This window comes from Coregonus lavaretus (genome assembly GCF_964263955.1).
Source record: "Coregonus lavaretus genome assembly, chromosome: 5".
Lineage (NCBI taxonomy): Eukaryota > Metazoa > Chordata > Actinopteri > Salmoniformes > Salmonidae > Coregonus > Coregonus lavaretus.
The window spans coordinates 67,883,240-67,906,726 of record NC_139992.1 but is presented as its reverse complement, the minus strand read 5'-3'; the positions used below and the strand labels follow the sequence as shown (position 1 = coordinate 67,906,726).

The window sequence follows — 23,487 nt, the reverse complement described above, 5'->3', positions numbered from 1 at the left end:
CTTGAAAGGACGTACAGATGTTTTCGAAAGTATTTATTATAAAATCATGACCAGTGTCTTGGGAAATAATTTTAATCTATTTTGATGAAATAAATCATTGAAATTGATAAATATTTATTATGTGAAAAGTACATTCTGAGATTCATGACACGATATGTGGGAGATGTTCTCTGGGTCACACAAAGGGAAGCTTTCCTTAGACACTACATACAGACAGTATGGATACTGAATCCATACCGCAGATATCAAGCAATTTTCCAATACAGCATAATATCCTGAGGTATTCTACAGATTCTGGTTCTGATTTTTTTTTTAAATTAAGAGCAATAGTCATGTGCAAAGACATTCAGACGAAAGTTGAAGATTACATTTTTTGATATATTACAAAACAAGTGGACATTTGGCGCATCTAGGTTAAAGGAACATATAAAAACACTGGCTAACAGTATAATGAGACCACTACATTCCTGTGTGTAGTAATGATGTGATAGATCTAGTCTACTACAGTTGAAGTGGACATGGGCATTGAAGCACAGTGTGAACAACAAACATCAGTCATGATGACAGCAAACACATGCTCAGGGTTGTGTAACCACAAACAAGTCGAGTGGCCAGTGAAACTGAACCTGCAGCTAAACCCACAACACTACCGTATGGATTCAGACACATGAGATCTCTGCATGGAGTTGACATGGTACCTTTAAGGCATTTTGGTTCTTGAGTTCAACTGATTTGTATTGCAGAGTAAGACGATGGCTTTGTTTCTTGTAGTGTCTGAGGTTGATAGATAGCCCTGTTAGTTATCCCATCAGACTGGTTTGCTTAACCAGCCAAAGGAGAAGGCGAGAACGTAGAAGTATCCAAGTTAAGTATGTGTATTGAATCTGACTACAATGTTTCCATAGAAAGATGTCCACATGCCTAAACACTGTCGCAATCGCGCCTTTTCCTTCAATCAAAACGAGGCTGACATTATGAAGCCGGTTGCTGGTCCCTAGACTGGCGTTTCCATTGCGATCAGGCAGAGAGGCGCTGAGCGGCAAGCTCCTCAGCGTCATCCCGGTTCTCGTTGATCTCCGCCAGGGTTCGGACAAAACGGGTCCACTCGTCGTTGCGTGGAACAGCGATTTGCTGGGGGGGGAATAAAAACATTGATATGGGTGAAAATACTAACACATATTGTTGAAGCTGGGACACTCAGGGGGCAGGGAATCACTGGCACAGAGACTTGACCCATCAGTGGCAGAAATCAGGGGGGGAGAGCTCCTCTCTGTATTTGCAGCTCCCCACTCACTGACCTGACTGATACAGAAACTCAGACAGACCCTCAGGAGCTGTCTCCGTCCAGATAGCTGGCCTCTGACAAGACAATGGCTTAATTGTTGTCCGAAGAAATGGAGCAAAAAGTATTACCAGAGCCCCTTCACCTCCACTAGAGGGAAAATAAGGTACTCCATTTCAGGCAGAATGATAAAAATAAATACACTGCTGAACCTCTCAAATAAGTGTATTTATTTTTTTACTACTTTGTTAATATTAATTAAGTATTTATTTGTATCATTCTGCCTGAAATGGAGTACCTTTACAAACATTTTAGATTTAGCCTATATCTCAATTCTGGCTCAAATGTCTGAATGCAAAACCCCCTAGAGATTACCCTTACCAAACATATATGAAGAATGCCATGCGTTTTAATGGTACAGTAAAGGCTCTTAACCCACTCACCTCTCCAACATCATAGACCAGGATCTGTCCATCAGAGTCTCCCACGGCTATCTCTTTGCCAGAGTGGGCCCATCGCACGCGGTTCAGGGCTGGGTTCCCCTCCACTGTGGTACTGGCTGTAGGAACCTGCAAAAGAAACAGCTTCTTTGTCAACACCTACAATACCAATACTGATTGGCTGACTTCTGTGACACTATGGGCCGGTTTCCCAGACACAGATTAAGCCTAGTCCTGGACTAAAAAGCATTCTCAATGAAGAATCTGCATTGAAAGTGCTTTTTAGTCCAGGACTAGGCATCACCTGTGTCTGGGAAACCACCCCTATAGATCCTGCATTGGTGCAGCACTTATAAAAGGGGGCATGTGAAAGAGTGCCAGGTAACGTTACCTCAGTGTCGTTGTTGAGGTTCCACAGATCAAGATGGCCCACTCCATCTACACACGCAAACAGAGCCGGGTGAGTGGGGGACCACATGACATCATAGACGTAATCCGAGTTGTCCTCGAACGAGTACAGTGGCTTGTTGTTCTGGAAGAGAGAAACGGGAGGCGGCGCATGAAAACATTCATCCACTCTGAACTGACTGTGCGCAATACAAATATCTGGATTAATGCTAAAACACAGATGCACACTGAGCTTTGTAGGGTTAATGGAGTCCGAATTCAACCACATATGCACTGAGTGTACAAAACATTGAGAACACCTTCCTAATATTGAGTTGCTTCCCCCTGCCTTTTGACCTCAGAACAGCCTCAATTCGTTGGGGCATGGACTCTACAAGGTGTTGAAAGCATTCGACAGGGATGCTGGCCCATGTTGACGCCAATGCTTCCCACAGTTGTGTAAAGTTGGCTGGATGTCCTTTGGGTGGTGGACACTGCCTTAAATTAACACCCACCACCTTCCAAATGCAGGTAGATTTTAGCATTGGCGGGTAAGATGTCTATTTCACCAGCCACGTTGGCATTTATAGTAAAATAAATGCTGCAGTAGCTGTTTTCAAAGTATTTCTGCCATTTTGTTTCATAGCTGGTAAATTAATCGCACAAAGTCAAAGAACTACGAATCCTATATAGCCTATCGCACCTCGCGCTGCAACACTGCCTGGCTGGGGGCTGTGCACACATGAAGAGCTGAGTGAAAGATTCATTTTTAGAAGCGCCGCGCACAGGCATAAAAGTTGGTCTAATTTACTTGAAATTAAAGTCTACTGAAGTGAGACTGTCCTTGTGTTTCTTGTTCACATGCTATGTTGTTTTTCAATGTTTGAGTTTCAACTGCTAGGGAAGAGAAGACAGCGCTGCTACTAAATCAGACTCAATCTCAAAGGCACAAACATGACTCGAGTCGCATTACCACGTAACCTCCCGCCCTTAAAGGGGCAGGTTAATTTTTTTTTGTCTCATCTGTGATGTTTTGGTTAAAAGACTCAGGTCATAAAAATTTAATTAAACAATATACCACATTACTTCTTACCAGAGTTGTGGACTCGAGTCTGACTCAAGTAAAACATGTGATGACTTGAGACTCCACTTGATATAAAATAAAATAACTTGACTTGGCCCTTAAGACTCGGAACTAGACTTTGACTGAAATTATCTGGACAGGTTTTGTAATGTTCTGTCACTCATTTTGTGGCACAGAGTCTACGTGGATTACACGCAGCCAGAGACAGCAACCGCAGCATTGCCCTTGCAAAGAAAACTGCAACAGATTGAAAAGCACACTCGGTACTCTGATTGGACCAGCAAACTGTCAATCAACACAGGTCGGGAGTGTTTGCATATTGCTGATTTTCTGTACAGCTATAGGATCGCGTGCAGCGCAAACGTCAAATTGTAGGGAGAGAGGATTGCCATATGAAATAAATATGCAGCTCCAAAAATGGTTTGGTCATCAAGCATATTAATCTGTTTACTTTGCAAGCTCACTAGCAATGGGGCAACAGTTACTAGCATAGGCCTACTGTAATTTAATTTTAAAGCTTGCATTTAGAATTTGTTAAAATTAATTATTACTGTGGCGAAGACGCACCATAGCAGTGGAGTGCTTTTTTTCCACTTGTTGAAATGTTTGTTGTTGCTTTCACACGTTTAAATGCATAGGCCCTATGTGGTAAATCTATTCCATCTAATACTACAATAATTACTAGCCTTTCATCATGCCATCCCCGTACTGTTTATTGCAACACGTAGACATTTCTGTTTCATGTTTGATAGGCCATCGATACATTTTCATTTTATAGCCAACCATTTCTTACCCTGCTCTGAGTGGGCGCAATGTTTATAGTGCACATGAACGTTCGCAAGATTCATGAGGTAGAAGTTCTATTTATTTAATTCAATGCATGCCTTTCCTGGGTTATGCCGGAGTTCCGTGTGTATGTTGCCCCGTTCAAAACAACTGGGAACTCGGAAATCTCTTGACTTCCGACTTCAGTGCATTCAAAACAACTTGGAAGAAAAACAAGCCCCGACTGGGAAAAATCGATTTGAACGGTCATCCAACTAGGAATTCCAATTCTGGAACTCCGGCCTCTTTCTAGAGCTCCGACTTTCCGACCTGAAGATCACTGACGTCATGATTTGACCTCGTATTTTTCCGAGTTCCCAGTTGTTTTGAATGCTGCATAAATCCTATGTCTCTTGTCATTTTTGTTGTGTGTAATAGGAGCGCGCGCACCTCAGTGCACATAGACATAGGCTACGTAGCCTGCGCTCCACGCTTTGGAGTCAGAACGTTGAATGATTGTTCCATGTATGCATGGTGTTGAAATATCAATAATCATTAAGACTAATCTAACAATATATGTGGAAATGGCCTTTTACATTTTACATTTGAGTCATTTAGCAGACGCTCTTATGCAGAGAGACTTACAGTTAGTGAGTGCATACATTTTTTTCATACTGGCCCCCGTGGGAATCGAACCCACAACCCTGGCGTTGCAAGCGCCATGCTCTACCAACTGAGCTACAGGAGGCCTACATTGTAGAACCAGTTTATTGGTTGTAATTGCCAATTGGCTAATTGTATGGTCCTGGGGGCTATGTGCTTATATTATGTAGGCCTACCTGTTTGAGCTCTTGTGTTTGATAGATTCGATTTTGTTTCTCAAGGGGAGGCTGTACAGTCTTGCCCTCTACCGGTGTCCGTTCAGATAGCCTCTGTATCAGGCTTAACTTGTCCTATTTCTTTTGGGCTATTACCCGTGTATATTTGGTAAATCTACTTGTATATTTTGTATGATATGGCGCTTTCACCATTGGATCACAAAGACCTGTAAATAAATCTACACTGAGCACGTCAACCTGCCTTGCCTCCTGCTGGTTTCATGCCCTTATGACTGCTACATGTCCATATTTGACAGTTACATAGGTTAATAAAGATATGTTGTGGACAAAATAATGAAAAGGTCAGTCTGGCAGCCTCAATAAACAGACAAAGATTTGTAGTTGAACAAGTCGTTGCATGTATAGATTTTGTTTTTACTTGACTTGAGACTTGACTTGAACATTTGTGACTCGGCTCGACTTCACTTGCTCTTAGAATGCACGACTTGGATTTGACTCGTTCTACTTGGGACTCGACTTGAGACTCGGACCTTGTGACTTGAGACTTGCTTGTGACTCGAATAATAGTGACTTGGTCCCACCTCTGCTTCTTACTAGAAATACATTTATTGTTTTAGAAACATTACAAAGCACGCTCATCCGTTTTTTTCTGTTTTGTTGGTGTAATTTTTGCGGGGTAAAAATATTTTAGCTGGTAAAAAAATCTACCTGCCATAGTCGCTGGTGGACCAAAAAGTACATTTTAGGCCCTGGTGGTGGACCATTCTTCATACACACGTGAAACTGTTTTGTGAAAAACCCAGCAGTGGTGCGCCTGGCACCTACTACCATACCCGGTTCAAAGGCACTTCAATCTTTTGTCTTGCTCATTCAGAGGGGTGAATGGGCAAGACAAAAGATTTAAGTCCCTTTGAATCCATGTCTCACGGCTTAAAAATCCTTCTTTAACCTGTCTCCTCCCCTTCATCTACACTGATTAAAGTGGATTTAACAAGTGACATCAATACGGGATCATAGCTTTCACCTGGATTCACCGGTCTATGTCATGGAAAGAGCAAGGTGTTCTTAATGTTTTATACACTCAGTGTACATGGCACCCATAGGGCTCTGGTCAAAAGTAGTGCACTATGTAGGGAATACGGTGCCATTTAGGACGCATCATAGTAACAGCAGGCTTTCTATTGGGGAGACGGTACAGTACCTTGGTGCTCCACAGCTTGACGGTCCAGTCGAAGGAGGAGGTGACAAACAGGTGGGAGAAGTCGATGGGCCCTGTCGCTGTGTGACAGTCTATCCCTGTGATAGGCCCGTGGTGGCCCTCAAACATCTCACTGATCCCTGCTTTACTGTGGACCAAACATACAACACACAGGGGATAAGAACACCAATACTTAGCACACACCAATACTTAGCACACACCAATACTTAGCACACACACCACGTTACATTAATTTCCCCCCGATGAAACATTAGCATATATAATGTGATATCATTACCAAAATAATATACATTAAATATTCTAGCATATATTTCTGAATTTCATAGCACACAAGGTTTGGTCAAGACCTCCCTTTTTGTCTCAATTTAAGTTTGGAATAACATTTACATTTAGAGAATTCCCCTTTTAACGTGCCATGACTGTAGATTCCCAGCCCAGTGGTGAGAGAGAGAGGCAGCCTTCAGCTTCAGAGCCACATGTTGCAGGCTGTGGCTCTGATAATTACCTCGAGGGGTAAATACCCAACATGAGAGATGCTTATGCGTTATTAACTGGGATGAGAGTAACATACCATTCGAAATGAGGTGGAAAATTAGTCCCTCAATTACCGAGGTGATCATGCAATGCAGAACCTAGCAACTATCCCCTCTCGGCGGTCTCTGGGCATAATGCAGGACATTAGCGATAGCACCGTAGCTCAGAGATCTGTCTCTCCATCGCAGGCAGGAAGCACTTTGAGTCAAGCCATGCTGCTCTGTCACCACACAAGTGGACACACTGACTGTTTGCTTGGGCCACCCTCTCTATTTCTCGCTCTCAAACGAGAGCATTGTGCAATGATCCTCAGATTTGAGTCTCTTCGGGACATCCAGTTTTAAACAAACTCCCTCACTCCGAGGGAGGACTCCTCCAGAAGAAATGATTTCTTTCCCCTCCATGTGTGTCCCGTTTATGTTGAGCGACCTTTACAAACCTAACTGACAGAAGCTAAGCAAAACAGGATGACTGGGGTAGGAGTGAAAACCTCAAAACAGCAGGAGATCAAGTGTTGGATTCATATTGCTTGGGGAAGTGAGGGGGGTGTATTTATTTGACATATCAAATTAAATGTATTTATAAAGCCCTTTTTACATCAGCAGATGTCACAAAGTGCTTATACAGAAACCCAGCCTAAAACCCCAAAGAGCTAGCAATGCAAATGTAGAAGCACGGTGGCTAAGAAGAACCTCCCTAGAAAGGCAGGAACCTAGGAAGAAATACTGTTTTAAACCGGGGCCTAACAAGCCTCCTCAGTTTCCTGGAGGTGTCTGCCCAGCCGGAGGGGATGGGGACACGGGGGGTCTGGCTGGGTGGGTGGGGTTCTGGTTAAAATTGTTGTACCTTCCATGACGACACGCCATGTAGACGGATCCGTCCTCGCTCCCCACCGCAAAGTTGTTGACATCTCCGAGGGGGAAAGACATGGAGGTGACAGCTACGGCCTTCGACTGCTTGAACACCAGCTCCAGGCTGTCCTGTAGAGTAGTGCGAGGGAGGGAACAGAGTAGAATAACATTCATAACCAGCGCTCTCTCTGCCTGGCCTGCATGTTAACACACACAGCCTATAGATTTCATGTTATTTATGTATAATCTATATTCAGCTAGCACTTTATAATAAATGATTAACATTTGACATCGGTGGGTTCGGCAGCGTTGTTGGATTGACATTGCTAGCAGAGTTCATTTCCTTGATAAAAAAAAAATGGTTGAGCGCAAAAATATGTTTAGTGCCAAAAAAATACTAAACGGAGCGGCTGAAACAAATGAGTCTAGTGAGGTCCCGGTGTTTGACATGCCCTATGAAATGGGCCAACGTAATGTGTGTGGAGAATAGGCTGAGTTGTCCCATGTCTGTGTGGTGGTGGTGAGGTGACTGATGGGCGCTACCTACCTGCGGTTGAGAAAGCATGTCCAGGCTCCAGGAACACATCTTGCCATCGGTAGAGATGCTAATGAGGTTGTGGGCGTTCTGGGTGCCTACCACGTTCACACAGTACACTGGGTGCTGCACAGAGGGGGAGACAGGGGAACAAGGCCCCCACAATCGGTCTGTTTACAACACACCGACGTTACCATGTTCCTGCACTCCGCTCTTCTTACCATGTGTCCAATGTAACTGTTGAGGTAAAATCATTTTGGTGATGGTTGATTAGCAGATGAGAGTGTTGTGTTATACCGTGTGTGCTGCTGCTGACAGGGGGGTCCTCTGTACGGGGGTCCTCTTGTTGCTCCTATTGTCCCACAGAACGATCTGCCCTGAGTAGGTGCCCCCCACCACCAGGTTAGGGTGGAACCTGGCAAAGGCGGCCGACATCACTGCAGACTGGCCGAGAGAGAGAGAGAGAGAGAGAGAGAGGGGGGGGGGGGGGGGGGAGTGAATGTAAGAGACAGAGCCATGTTAGCGTCTGCTGAGATTAACGAGTGCACGGTGAAACGGTGACAGCTCTCTGGTGATGTAGGTCTATGTCACCTCCAATCAAAAACGGCTGCGTGCAGCCCCTATTTCAGACCCGCTCAAAATAATATACAGACCTGGGCCATTCAGGGTAATGCTGCAGTATGCCAGTGTGCTGTACAGCGGGCTGCTTATTTTCATTTAGACTTTAACTATCCTGTGTTTTCCATGACTCACACTTCACCACCCACGGCAGGGCCTTCTGCTGGAGGCTGCTCACGACAGGATATATCATGTATGGATTATGTCTACATTATTCATGCTAGTTTATTATGTGTAGTCTCCTTACTTGGTCTCTGGCTGCCTGGTCCAAGCCCTACCTTCCCGTAGCCTGAAACACATCCCCCGTAAACCCTACACATCTAGCCATATGTAATCATTCATTCATCCAAGTAGATTTTTTCCAAAAGGTCGCACTAAAAAAACTCGCATTTCCCACCCACTTGGAGGCATAGAGAAAAATGAGTTCACACTTCTGCTCAGTCTTATTTGGTGGAAGCAATGTGCCTGGGACTACATCCGCTCTGGAGGCATCAACATGTGGTTCTACTCAACCCGTCTTGCTCTGGGAACCTCAGGGCATGCAGTATAATAAGGCAGGCCAGGTGGAGGAGCTGCTCGCGCTCTCTGCTGAACACAGGGCCCTTGTTTAGATACACATGATAACCACTCCAGCCCTGCGCAGCACAGCACACTTAATACAACTGCTGCAGCCCCTTACATCCCAGTCAGCTATTGCACCACTGCTCTTCTCTGTGGTGGAGGTGAATGCCAGCCCGGTGAAATCCCAATGTGGATGAAGGAGGGAGACAGAGAGAGAGGCAGAGAGAGGTGGGAGGGATGGTTGGCGGTGTGCCACACCAGTCAGGGAGAGAGCCACCCATGAGGCAGAGGGAAGGGAAGGAAGAGAGAGAGAGAGAGAGAGGCCCTGGGTGGCTTTAGTACCTGGCAGTGGAAGACGTACTCCGGCGTGTTCTTCTTGTACTTCATGTTCCAGACCAAGGCCACCCCGTCCGGCTCGTGGGGGGCTTCCTCATTGTTGTTGTATGAGGCAACCAGCAGCTCAGGATACTGGTGACAGACAAATCAGCCCAAATGAATGTCAAGAGGAAGTAGACATGGCCCCCAGGCTTGGCTCCATGTGAACAAGCCTCCCCTGCCCTCCGCGGTGCCGGTGAATGCCGAGCAGAATGCGTAACCACCCCTTCTTCAACAAGATTTATGGCCGGGAAACTTTTCCCTAACAGCGCAGTCTGGTAAATAACGTTTGGATGCTACGGCTTGGCATAATGTTAAAGGACTAGGGACTAGACTTCTGAGAGAGCTGAGTGAACCACGGTAGTAAAGTTGGCCACTGCAAGTCGTTGGAGACCTTTGAAACTCAACCCTCCAGTGCACACTAAAAACACAGGGAGAAATGGCTGAGGAAAGAATGGCTTGAAAGACCTGCTCTCAAACACTTATCAGATGTAAACAAACCATTAACCTCTGCTGCTTCTCATATTGGAACAACTGAAGTTTACAGTTGGTGAATACACAATTTAGCACAAGGGAATGGATATCGCTCTGAGCAAGCAACGTAGTGGTGAACAATGAGTTGGTGTTCAATCACTGTCAGAAGACATTGTAGAACTAGGAATCAAATGAAGAGAGACATAAGGGGAAACAAATCATTACGGCCTCATACTAAGTGACAATTTGTGCATAACACGGTCCCAGCACCCTGGGGAACGTGGCTAAATGTCTAATATGTAAAATAAGTGCTGTGTATATCGTACAGGATTAGGGAAGCGGTGAGGTAGCTAAAGACTGTCAACAATATGTTAACATACTTCATTCTTACAATAAACAAATTGTGGTTGAATTCTGACACGTAACGACGCAGTGTGACATGATTCACAAAGACACAGGGGCCAGTGAAACCATGAAGAACTACTTCTAGCGTTTTTACTCAGTGATTGAGTCAGTGAAAAGGTTGCGTCATGATAATGAGCCAATGGTGACTGATAGTGCTGTGCTTTACCGGTGTAGGGTGAAGTTTCCCCACCAATGGTTAAAGTTAGGATTGGGTCAGGGGAAGCTGATCCTAGATCTGCACCTAGGAGAAACTTCACCCAGGAGTGTGTTTTACCTGAGGGGACCAGTCCAGACAGGTGACCACGCGGTGCTTGGACCAGCGCTCATCCATAAACTGTCTGTTCAAAAACAGCTTGGCCCCTGCTTGGATCTCACTAGGAAACAGCATAGTCACAGTCAAGTCATAATAATAACGCCACACTCCTTCCTCTTACTAAACAGCTAATATATTCTGCCTTTTCTATTCAAATAATGCCAAAGAAAAATTGTCCTCTTTCTTTACCCTTCCTTCTCCTCCATCTCGCGGCCACTGTAGTCGAAGAAGACGTCCACATGTTCGGACAGGGCCCGCTCCACGATGCGGGTGCTGTGGTCAAAGAAGGTTATGAACTCCTCAGAGTGGAGGATCTGCAGCTTCTCCTCCTCGGTCAGCTCTTGTGGAGGTGCTAGACAGACAGTAGAAGTTATGGACACACAATACAGAACCATCTAACAGCTTGGGGTTGTCTTATTAAAATTATATTTGAAACAAAAGGGCCATCATACAACACTTGGATGTCAAAATCCAACAAAAATGGTTGGTAGGATTCTTCAATGAAGATGACATCAAAGAAGTTGAATCGTTATTCGTTTAGCACCAACTCCTACCTTCCTCCACCTCTTTCTGGTCTGGCTTCTCCATTTGGATCTCAAGCACTGGTTGTGGTGGAGCAATTTCCTCCTCCTCTTCTTCCTCTGTTGGGTAAAAGGTGCAGGATTTCAATTCAACACTACATAATAAAACTGGCAATGCTTTATATATCATGGTTAATACAAGATTAGTCATGCCAAATGTGACAGTGGCAAATGAGAAATGTTACAAATCATGGATGATTTCACTGACAATGGTTTAAAGTGACAACTGATCCTGCAATTCTGTGTCAATGTTCGGTTCATTCCTAATGTCTACTACTAGTCTCCATCTGCAACATAGTTTCTCTACAACAAGCCCACTGAATGGTAAGCAGGCTAGCATGGGTATGGGAATGGAATCATTATGTGCCTCTGCCCCTCATTTGTTTGGTTTGCCAACTCAATGTCACCTCTCTGAAAGGACCTGCGCCTCTAAAGCGCTGGAGGTTGTCATTTGTGTGTGGGGGGGGGCGCGACGCAGCAGGGGTCTGATCCTACGGTCCCCCTTCCCCGATAATGAGACCCAGCTATTCAACAGAGGGCTTGCACTTCTCAGTGTAGCCATCTCCTCCATGTCCCAGTAACAAGTTGCCCCCTTCCATCCAGGCCAGGGTCCGGGGGCAGCGGGACAGAGGACGGGGAGCAGCTGCCCAGGCCCACTCCCATTGGGCCGACCAGCTGACAGGATGGTGCTAACCAGATGGCGCTGCTTGAATTGTCTTGTTTGCCTCAAAAGGTGGCATGAGGATGGCACAGAGGTTTTCTGCCTGGCCACCCCCTAGACAAGTCTCTCTGAACGGCAAGCCTGTGCAATTACCGTCCCACCAGGGGGTCCACAGACTGCTATTCAACCTCGGAGAACATACAACAAAATACAGCTTGTAGGCCTGACCAGCTGGTAAACCACACACTGGCTCAGACTTTCACACATTACAGAACTCTGCTTTCTCAAACAAACACCTCACCGTCTCCTCTCCATACACACCCCTTCAATGTAGAAAGAGATTGTTTAAACAAACACATTCATGTGGATGAGAAAATGTACAGTGTGACAGTTCTATACCTTTTAGAGCTCTATGTATAGTTAATCTATGACGGCAGCAGTGTTGCACACAACTGTTCCCTTTACACTGAGATCATCTAAATCAGGGGTGTCAAACTCATTTTCCCCCGGGAGCCGCATTCGGTCTTCAACAAGGTCCAGAGGGCCGCATTGAAAATGGTTATATTTCCTTTCCGTCAGATTTTGCTAAAAATAGTCCTCCATCCATCGGTTTGGGAATTTTCGATGCTCCCTGACTGTCAATAGCTTTCATTTCGGTGATTATTAGTGAGCTGGGCACAGTCAAGAAATTGTATGAATGGTTATAATCTACACAGTTTCGATTTGGTTTTATTCATTTTAAAGTATATTGAGTTCGTAAAAAAACAAAACGTTGGGTTGTTTTTTTCACTCAAACCACCCACGGGCCAGATTGGGCTGTATGTTTGACACCTAACTGATAATGTCATCTGCCCATATAAAGTGATTCTCTTTCCTGTCTCCCATGGAGGTTGGGGGGGGGGCATTGGGTGTTCTGATGAGTTTACAGAACTGGGTTGATGACAAGCCATTTCAATGGACGGCCGTACCCTGGAACCCAAAGGAGAAGGTTAAAATCATTCCTTTCAAGGGCCTCAATCAGGCTTAAAGGAAAACAGTAATCACTGTCTTTCAGCTGGGCCCTGCTGCGCTCGTCAGCCCTTTCCCCGGCGAGGCAGGCAGAGCAATCAACCTGCCAGGCATTAGGAGCGGAAGGACAATCTGAAAATAAAGGGTATAATGCACCTGCCAGCCAAAATGGCCATTTGGAGAAAATCTAGTGATCCTGGTGACCCCGCTGGGGGCAGTGGGGGGGAACATAACCAGGGTGGGGGGGGGGGGGGGGACATTTAACAGAATTCACCCGGATCCACCATGTCCTGCACACTGAGACCTCCCCTCAAAGTAGGCCCAATTATGGCTTTTGTACCACTTAAAAAATAAACGCTTTTTTGGGGAGTGGTACCGGGGGAGGGAGGTGTAATCACAGTTCTTTGTCAAGACACTATATTAATGCAAAAGCGACGTGGGCCCAGTGTGTTGTTCAAGTACAAAACTAATGACCTTTACTCCCCACTGCAGGTGTGTTCGTCTCCTCCAAAGCCACAGAATGGACAACACAAATCAGACTTCCACATGCCAGTTTTCTAAAGGCTGTTGCACAAAAATCAGCTTCCACTGTTGGTCTTTTCCAGCTAGAGGAGTGTGGAGAGTACACCGCACATGGTCTGTCAGTAGAGAGAGAGCCCACTTAGTGTTAAATACAGAAGACGCCATGGCTTCATTCAATTCACTGTTAGTTTTCTATCCGTAAATGAAAATGTCTTTCCCTTTGAGTCTAAAGTAAACAGCATTACTCATAACAACTGTTCAAGCATATGAGAACATTCTTTTTAATTATTTATCATCACTTCATGCATTTGCCAGCTAAAAATAATGGCAAAATAATTTGACATCTCAGAATAATAACCACAATGCTCCAAATGTACTTTGTATTTTGCTAGTACCATCAGAATATCTTTACGTGCATAGCATAGGCCTACATCACATTTCTACCACAGTGTCAGATACGGATTTACTGAAGGGACCATGACCAGGTGGCATAATGGTCATGGTATGTTTTCTTTCTGTGTGAGGTAGCAGATGAAAATACATCAAGCCACCACGACCCAACACAACCCAGGAGATTTCAGCAGTCAGCCTACAGCTATTCTGACGAGCAGGTTAATCAGGGTTCAGTCAGCTGTGAAATGGGAGGCTTTTGTTGAGTTTACACACTTGGAGCACTGGTTACCTCTCTCGCTCTCTCTGTGTATCTATCTCTCTATCTAGGCTCTCTCTCAACAGACAGAGGATTGAGACAAAATAAAGACCTTTCTGTGAAGCCTCCTGTAGCTCAGTTGGTAGAGCATGGCGCTTGCAACGCCAGGATTGTGGGTTCGATTCCCACGGGGGGCCAGTATGAACATGTATACACTCACTAACTGTAAGTCGCTCTGGATAAGAGCGTCTGCTAAATGACTAAAATGTAAATGTAAATGAAGATGTGATAGGGATTCACCAAATGTTTTTACCCTACAAATCTCTTTATTACTGATTATTTTCTCACATTTGTATCTTTGAAAAAACTATACTATAATTGATATGAGCATGCTGAAACTGTAGTTAAATTGTAGCCTAAGCCTAAATTTAATTCAACAATACAGTCAGTTAAGGGGGACTAATCGACAAGTGCCAAGCGTATGAAAGGTGACAATGTTCAAAGAGTGCTACTTCAAACAAGAGGCTGTTGAGTTGAGTTAGTGATTAAAAGTTATAACCTTCGCCTGAATCCAAGTGATTAAAACAATCACATTTAATTACATTTCAAATTTACTCAAATGCTATACTTTCTCTTGTATTGCCTGAAGCCTTTTCAAACAGAGCTCCAGGCAGAACACTCAATGAATTCCCCCATATATTTTTTCCATAATTACAACCACTTGCTAAGCAGCACTTATTGATGTTGCATAATGTCTACTGCTGTAGTCTGAACACACTAATGTTCTAGATATAGGCTACCACTACATTTGATTTCTACACACTATCCTGATTCACTGCCTTTCCTTGCATGACCTGGAGTGGGAATTGCAACCATCCAAGCAAAACAGTGAGTATTACTTTTATAAATATTGGTGGAACTTACCATTTATGGGGACATGTCTCAAACTAGATTATTTCCCACCAGGTCACAATATTTGCATCTACACTGGACTCCTAGTAGCCTAGTACAGGGTTTCCCAAACTCGGTCCTGGGGCCCTCCCTGGGTGCACGTTTTGGTTTTTGCCCTATACAGCCGATTCAAATAACTAACTAAACATCAAGCTTTGATTATTTGAATCGGCTGTGTAGTACTAGGGCAAAAACCTCTCCAACCCTGTTCCTGGAGAGCTACCGTCCTGTAGGTTTTCACTCCAACCCCAGTTGTAATGAACCTGATTCAGCTTATCAACCAGCTAATTATTAGAATCAGGTGCGCTGGTTTAGGGTTGTAGCGAAAACCTACAGGACAGTAGTTCTCCAGGACCAGGGTTGGAGAGTCCTGCTCTAGAGGATGGGAGCTGGAAGGACCAGTCCCCCCTACCCAAATTAAAGAACACTAATCAGATTGTGCCTTTTTTGGAGATGGGTGGGTCATCTATAGGGACAATTTAGGATCTCTCTCTCCTTAACTCTATGTCTAGCATGGCACGGCAGCACCTTCCTCCAATGCCACCGCCCGCTGACCTTGAGTGTGCTGTGCCGTCACCTCCTCTTGACAACATGATGAATCACTCAAATCAGTGCACGCGACCAACGCCACCCCCAACATCATATGCGCAGAAGGGTGCGAGCAGGCGAGGGGACGCCGCCTCACCAAGTGCCAGGAGTGATGGCGCGAAAGCACACAGAGTATGTTTTGTTATGTGCCTATTGGGTGAAGGGAGAAGACAGGAAAGCGAGAGTTGATGAAATGATTACAGAGTGCCAGAGAGAGTGGAGGGGGTCTAGTGTTGGACAGCCAACAGAAACCATCCTTGTTTAACACAGTGTTACAATGCCCTAAAGACAGAGTCCCTGTGCCTCCCTCCACAGAACAGAACAGACAGAGAGAGCTCTGCTCTTTATCCTTTACTGGGTATAGGTCTCCATAGAATCACACAATTTGTTCACAGCCAGACTGCTGACAATTCACATTCCTCAATGACAAATCACCACAAGTCATCTGGCTAGTTTCCACTGGAGATTGATCTGACAGAGAACTAACTGGGTTCTATGCAGTCTGAAGTGTGAAGGGGGAACTTCGAAGAGGCAAGTAAGGAAGGAAATCAACCTTTATTCATCAACCCAAAACTCTGAACACAAATCATCAAGCATAAATAATGAATCTCTTTAAACTCACTCACACAGTGTAAATAAAAAACGACTAGGCTACATAGCACTCTATAGCAGTCGCTGATATGTCTTGCTGATAAAGCAGTGTAAACAACAGATTTCAGCCTATGAGACACTCTGAACTGCATCTTAGAAGAAAAAAGAAAACTAGGGGTGTAATCACAATATTGCATATTGTGGCACATGTGCTCAACATGTGGAGGTTATGGGTAAACATGCTTTTTTTGAAGATACGCATCGACAACCACATGAAAGCTGCTGTGCAGCAATTACATACATATTGACATGGTTCAGATGCATTAGCCGGGCATGCACGAGGTGCTTCATATCTAGCCCCAATCTATTGCCTTTCTTCCCAATTCACCCTGGCCCTCTCATCCTGCACATTAATTGTAGCAGGGCCCTATTGGTTTGAGGATGGGGGTTTTGAGTGGAGTGGGCCTACGTGTGTGAATTTAATCTTTCCTTTGGCTTCTTATGTTTCCCGGGCCCCTGCAATTTCCCCCGGCTTTCATCTCAGTGCTCGGTAAGGCCAGATCATTTCCACTTTGCGTTCACTTCCTGCTCCCACTCGTATGATCATACAGGCCAGCCAGCCAGCCGGCCACAACACACATCAAAAAGAGTAGCTTTCTGAAACACTGATAGCCGACTGCATTGTTCTCTGACCTTGCAGTCAACAAGTCTGGCAGCTTTAGTTGTGCCGAAAATATAGAACCCTAAAAGTGTCTTTATAAACTGGATCGTTCGAGCCCTGAATGCTGATTGGCTGACAGCCGTGGTATATCAGACCGTATACCACAGGTAAGACAAATCATTTCTTTTCACTGCTCTAATTACATTGGTAACCAGTTTATAATAGCAATAAGGCACCTCAGGGGCTTGTGGTATATGGCCAATATACCACGGCCAAGGGCTGTAAGAACAGCCCTTAGCCGTGGTATATTGACCATATACCACACCCCCTCGTGCCTTATTGCTTAAATGTACTTAGGTCAGCCTTCTCACCTTCCTTCTGCTGGGTCATCACAGGTGTCTGGGTTTCCTTGGTGTATGACACCGTCTCTTTTGGAGGGAAGTCAACATGGTTGATCTTGGCCATGCCCAGCTTTAGAGGCCCACGCCTAAAAGCAGAGTACAACTTCAGACACATGGCAGGGCCAAGGAGAGCTGAAATAATAACATGAACCTGGGCGACCCATACACAGCACATAACAGTACTACTATCACATTGCAGCCTTTTCATTAGCACCTCATTGCTGAAGTTGCCTTTAAGACGGATGGGAGATTTTGTCTTCTGATAATCACTTATTCATGGAGAAAGGATAACAACGTGTCTGTAGGTCAAAGAAAGATGCCACCAAGATACACATACACGGCATTACTTTTTTTCCTGATATAAAATGATGGCTTTGAGAGGGTCAAGAGGAGCAACAGTGCTACAGGTTGAAAGTGGGATGAAGTGAAAAGAAGAGGAGGAGAAGAAGATAGTGTCCAGTACCCCAGCTCAGAGTCAGAGTGAAGCTGAAGAGTGGACGGGTCAGAGTCCCAGTGCAGAGTCCTGGTTAGTGTCACAGCAACAAGGCAGCATTAGTGCAAGAATGCAGGCATAAACCAAGAGAGGAAACAAGTTAGACCATATACACTCAACATGCACACTCTGAAAACTACAGGTAACAAAGCAAACTTGTATTCAATTCAGAACATTTCAGAAAGACTGAATTTCCTGTAGAGGGTGGTTAAATGCAGTTACCATGACAACCCTCTATTAGGCACTTGCATATAGAAGCTAAAATATGAAAACCAAGGACAGTATCTGTTTAAAATGCTTGAACACAGGTCCTGAGAGTGTGAGGACACTGGGTCTAATGATGCAGCCTGAGGGGCTGTCGAGGCCTGAACTGTGTCACACAAACGGCTCAGAATCCCATGTGAGGGAGCGCCCTGCAAGGGAAAACATGACCTCCATGTGTGTAGGAAATGGCCATGCTGCTGAGGGAAATGAGTCAACATGTAGAGCCTTGGGGTGGAGGAAGAGCTCCCTGGCTCTGATGGGACACTGGGGGAGCTAGAGTTTCAGCAGGGGGACCGGGGCTCTAATTAGGGGTTAAGAAGTCCCCCAGGCATCTCACAGCCCTGTTGTTTTATAGTTCATTTAGAACCCTCCTAATGCAACAGCACACAAACAAAATAAACATGCACACCCTCAGCATAAGCTAGTCATCATGATCTTCAATGGTATTTGTGTGTTATTTTGAGAAGAACACTAGCGCTGTGTTTTCAAAACTGTACATGTTTATAGGCATTGTTTATAAGGCAAATGGTTACATAAGCACCTGTGTGCATCTAGTAAAACTCATGCAAAGGTTGTTTAAATTTCATTGTAAGAACATTGGCAATATCTTATTAAAAACCTAGATACGCGATTGACTGTTCCAGCTGTGACATAAATAATAATAATAATATGCCATTTAGCAGACGCTTTTATTCAAAGCGACTTACAGTCATGTGTGCATACATTTTTATGTATGGGTGGTCCCGGGGATCGAACCCACTACCCTGGCGTTACAAGCGCCATGCTCTACCAATTGAGCTACAGAGGACCACATGGATTTATAGAGAAGAAACTTGCTCAAACCTGTGAAACACAAATCCTTTAAAATTACACAGACATTAGGAGAGACAGTCCCTCATTCATTCCTGCAATAAAAGCCCCTGCATGCATCGCAACCTAAAATACAGTGGCGCTGCCCTGTGCTTAGGGGATGAAGGCTCTTTGCAGAGAGAAATGAACACATTTTGACATTAAAACATTAAACTGGGGGGTGTTTGTACCTGGGTCCCACAGCGCCATCGCCCGAGTCTTGGCTCCCTGCCTCGCTTGGTGTGCCCGCGGATTTGGAGGTTGGAGACATGGGAGGAGGGACTAGATAGTGAAACAGACAGGTATCCCCTGTTACTATGCGAAGAGGCTGGCATGTTCACAATAGTGCAAAGGTATGTCAGTGTGGGGTGCCAGCAGTGGTAAAAAATTAATAATAATAAACACGATTAATGCGGCATGCAAAAAGGCAAAAATGGAGTGGATATGAGCAGCAAAATGGAGAAAAGACAAAGAAAAATGTTTTATATTTCATGCCATATGCTGTGAAAATGCAAGTGAAAATTCAACAGTAAGACAAATACCAATAGTATTAGAAATAACTAGTCACACATCAACATACCAAAAGCAAATGGATGAGACATGTTAGAGAAGTTGTGAGGCAAAATAATGTATTGTCAACTAATTCTAAAATACAAACAAGTAAATAATCATGTCAATGTCATTTAAGCTATTTAAATTTTAAGTCTAAGGAACCATGGCAAACCATATAAAAAAATATTACATTTTCTGATTCATCCATAACATCAGTTCTCTTTATCACTTCTGTTTTACATACGGACAGGACTAGCCAGCCATAAGGCAATATGAATTAATCTACTATGGACCACTTCTGCCCCCTTCTGTTAGCTTGGTGACAATGTTCTCACATAAATCTTGGTTTAGAAAAACGTTTGGTCAAGAGTCAAATGGCCTACACTACACTAGAGAGACGCAATCCTTGTAAAAAGCTAATGTACAGAGATTTGTTAAACATCTAATACTGATGGTAGATGGTTTCTTACCAACAGGGACATCAGCTGATGTGATGCCCATGCTCTGCAGAAGGGCATCTGTCTCACGTCTCTTTTTCTTCAAGTCCGAGTCATCCAGTGGGGCGGCATCTTTCTTCAGGTCAGCCTGGAAGAGAACCAGAGCATATACACTGGTTAGTATCCTGGCTGTAAGCATGATGAATAGAGGGTTTGATGGAGAGTAGTCTGAATTAGGCTAGTTTATAGTGCTGAGCGATTAACCGAAATGTCTGTTATTTTTCGTTTTTTAAATAACTAATTGACCGATGTCGGTTCAATTACTTGAATTCCATTTCGTTCTGTTTTTTTTCTTCCTGTGAGCTCAATGCGCAGTAAATCAGATCAACCCCGAACGAATTGTCATGAAATAAAACAAAAAATATACACAACTGAAATATTGTATTAAAGTAAAGTAAGGTGAATATTTAAAAGTTCATAAGTGATAAGCAGTAATGGGCAGTCACTACCATCATGGGACTTGTATTAATTGTTTTATTCTGTGGTGTTACAGCATTCAACCCACATAATGCATAGTGCATTTAATGTTCTAAAAAACTATTATTGAAACCGAAAAACCGTGATAATGTTTTACTAATCGGACCAAAACAACCTCAAAAGGCAATAATCGCTCTTAAACAATTAACCTAGCCTTAGAATCTGTACATTTTCCCTGGAATCAAAGCTACTGCTTCCTCTTTCCACTGATGTCAAATAGGACTACTCAGATACTTTGAACAGAATGCACAACGCCATTTTGGTCAGTCTAGTTCAGGGGATATTTAAAGTCCCTATAAGCATGTACTTACCTCTTTCTTTTTGCGCTCATCTTCCTTCCTTTTTTTCTCCTCCCTGATCTGAGCCAGGCGTTGCTTCTTCCGTTCAAGCTCCGCTTTTAGCTCGCTTTTGTCTGACATGACGCCAACACTAGGACACAAACACATTTCAGAACAAGATAGGTGACCTACAGCATTTTACAGCAGTCGGCAAATCTGAAAACTCCATCATTTGTACAGAAGGTGTTATTTTTTACTCAGAAAATAGCCATGAGTTAGGCTACACATTGGAATATAGACTAGAGTATGGTCAGAAGCAATTTAGCCTAGGGTATTTCAAAAATAAACTGCATTTCATGAGCTGCTCTGAAAGTGTAATAAGATCACTCATCCGTTTTAACCTTTCAGATCAACGAGAATAGCACCTGTTCCTTTGCTCTGATCTGCCAGGTCAAACCATGTAACTAGTTTTTGATCATGAATTAAGTTTCAGCAGGGCACAGATGATAAGGCTCAAGAGCACACTCTACTGTCCAGACGGAGAAAGGTTGGATGCTCTTCCATTAGCAGGGTCCTGACCGCCTGGTCTGTAAAACCCTTTACTGGTCCAAAGCCCCATTCAATGCGCGTTTGTCTACTCAACTCTAACCAACTTCAGAGTGCGCTCTTAGAGAGATTAGGTTGATCATTTCAAGAGACGCTTTACCATCCTGTATACAGCATTGATCAGCCCTCATATCCTCTACAGCACCTGACCCTTTCAACACCTAAGAAGGGGACCACTTTAAGACATTTGACTTAATTGCACAATTTAAGACAATGAATGGAGGTCTCTGAGCTTTAAATTGAAATAGGTTTCTAAGCCGTCCTTTTCAGATGGTCTGTGCAATGTGAAACCCCATATACATTACATTTGATCAACCACTTTGAGATAACAATGTGGTTGATGCAACTTCAAGAGGTGTTCATGTAAATGCTGACTTCTGTAACAGGAAATGTCGGCTAATACAAGGACTGTAGTTAACTAACTTAAACATAAAAGTGTGTTATTGGTAAAAAAAAAAAAAAAAAAAAAAAAAAAACCATTTTAAAAACAGAAGTAGAGGTCATCAAGAGCTCCAACATAAGCGATGCTGGCAAGAATCGCGCCGCGAAGTACAGTGACTAGTCTACTGTGGTCAAACCATGAATTATGAGCATTGCAGCATCATCAGCATCTTCTTGCCTCGCTGTCACTTTAACTAGCTAGTGCGCTAGCTAAGTTACATAGCTAGTACGGTTTGTAGAGAGCAGCTAGCGAATGTTATCTTAAAATTCAACACATTTTTTTACTAACGTTAGTAGACTGGCAGGCCTGTTGTTTATCTAACATAACTTTAGCAAACTAGCTGCGGCCCCACCCAGCCAGTGTGACGAGTGTGTGTGGGACTGACTGAGAGACCAAAATGGCTAGCTAGCGAACGTTGGCTAGAATAATTGACTTGGTCTTGGCATCCTGACTTTTCAAGTTGAAATAATGATTAACTACCGGACTCTTTCGCAAACAATTTCTAACTACCAATTTTTAACATTATGTTTTATTCAAGCCTAATTGTAACGTTAGATGATCAGCTAGCTATCACAATTGGCCTGCAGCAGGCTAACGCTACGTTAGCTAGCCAACCAACTAAATCTCATCTCACGTTTTTATTTAGAAACAATATGTTTGTTTTTTTAAGTCATTACGCGCCACCTCCACGTTTCACTTGTAGTTTGGTAACAAACCTTATTTCTACTTGGCTTTCTAATCGCTTGAATCTAGGATCCTTTCCTGAAGCACCAACACAACGGTCGTCACTAGTTACCAAAGCCACAAAGTGAGAAGGCCCGCCTACTCAACCAATCAGATGAGAGAGCGTGATGACGCGTATGCCGGCTCAGAATGCCCGCTTATCCGACCAATCAGAGGAGGGAATATGATGACGCATATTCCATTTCGCGGGAAACGCCTCATTTTCGAAATGGCATGTCTAGAGTTCGGGAACAAGAATTGGCAACGTCACTAAAATTCATAACATTGAGAAAGGACAAAAGGCAAAAGGGTAAGTTGTCCTTATATATATATATATATATAAATAACTAGTAGCTAACTTTTGCTACTCTCATCTAAAATGAGCTAACTAGCATAAAGGATTCCATTCCAAGCACAGAGGAGTTATTCTATTTGACAGAGCAAAGTTGTTAGTTTCCCTACTAGGCTGTCTAATAGTAATATATCATATTCTTGACCGTCAAAAGATGCACAGCCTTTGGCAGGAAAACAACTAAGTTGGGAGAGTAAAAGTCTCCCATTCAATGGTGTTCCGTTTCAAATTGTGGTCACAAAGACGTATGTATGAACGCCACACAGATGCCGCGTTCAAAACAACTGGGAATTCGATTGTTCCCAGTCGGAGCTCGGTTTTTTCGCGAGTTCCCAGTTGTTTTGAACGCACTGAAGTCGGATGTCGGAGATTTCCGAGCTCCCAGTTGTTTTGAATGCGGCAAGACAAACATTTTTTACATTTTAGTCATTTAGCAGACGCTCTTATCAAGAGCGACTTACAGTTAGTGAGTGCATACATTATTTACATTTTTTCATACTGGCCCCCCGTGGGAATCGAACCCACAACCCTGGCGTTGCAAACGCCATGCTCTACCAACTGAGCTACATCCCTGCCGGCCATTCCCTCCCCCACCCTGGACGACGCTGGGCCAATTGTGCGCCGCCCCATGGGTCTCCTGGTCGCGGCCTGGATTCGAA

General features: G+C 44.0%; 1 protein-coding gene across 2 annotated transcripts; it reads right to left on the bottom strand.

Moving 5' to 3' along the window:
• Positions 1–24: 24 nt before the first annotated feature.
• LOC311130110 (dynein, cytoplasmic 1, intermediate chain 2a) lies at positions 25–22,567 on the bottom strand. 2 transcript variants are annotated; one of them, XM_084162791.1, is made up of 17 exons: positions 22,470–22,534; positions 20,739–20,856; positions 19,924–20,038; positions 19,093–19,183; positions 17,759–17,818; positions 17,266–17,381; positions 11,237–11,323; positions 10,872–11,034; positions 10,644–10,743; positions 9,458–9,583; positions 8,234–8,380; positions 7,949–8,062; positions 7,397–7,530; positions 5,999–6,143; positions 2,114–2,254; positions 1,726–1,851; positions 25–1,131 (listed from the first exon to the last, which is right to left on the bottom strand). In XM_084162791.1, the coding sequence occupies exons 2-17, from the start codon at positions 20,844–20,846 to the stop codon at positions 1,018–1,020; spliced, it is 1,887 nt and encodes a 628-aa protein (XP_084018917.1). In that variant the 5' UTR covers positions 20,847–20,856; positions 22,470–22,534; the 3' UTR covers positions 25–1,017. The 2 variants fall into 2 exon arrangements, with proteins under 2 accessions (XP_084018917.1, XP_084018916.1); XM_084162790.1 differs by lacking the exon at positions 17,759–17,818 and having other exon boundaries at positions 22,470–22,567.
• Positions 22,568–23,487: the final 920 nt, after the last annotated feature.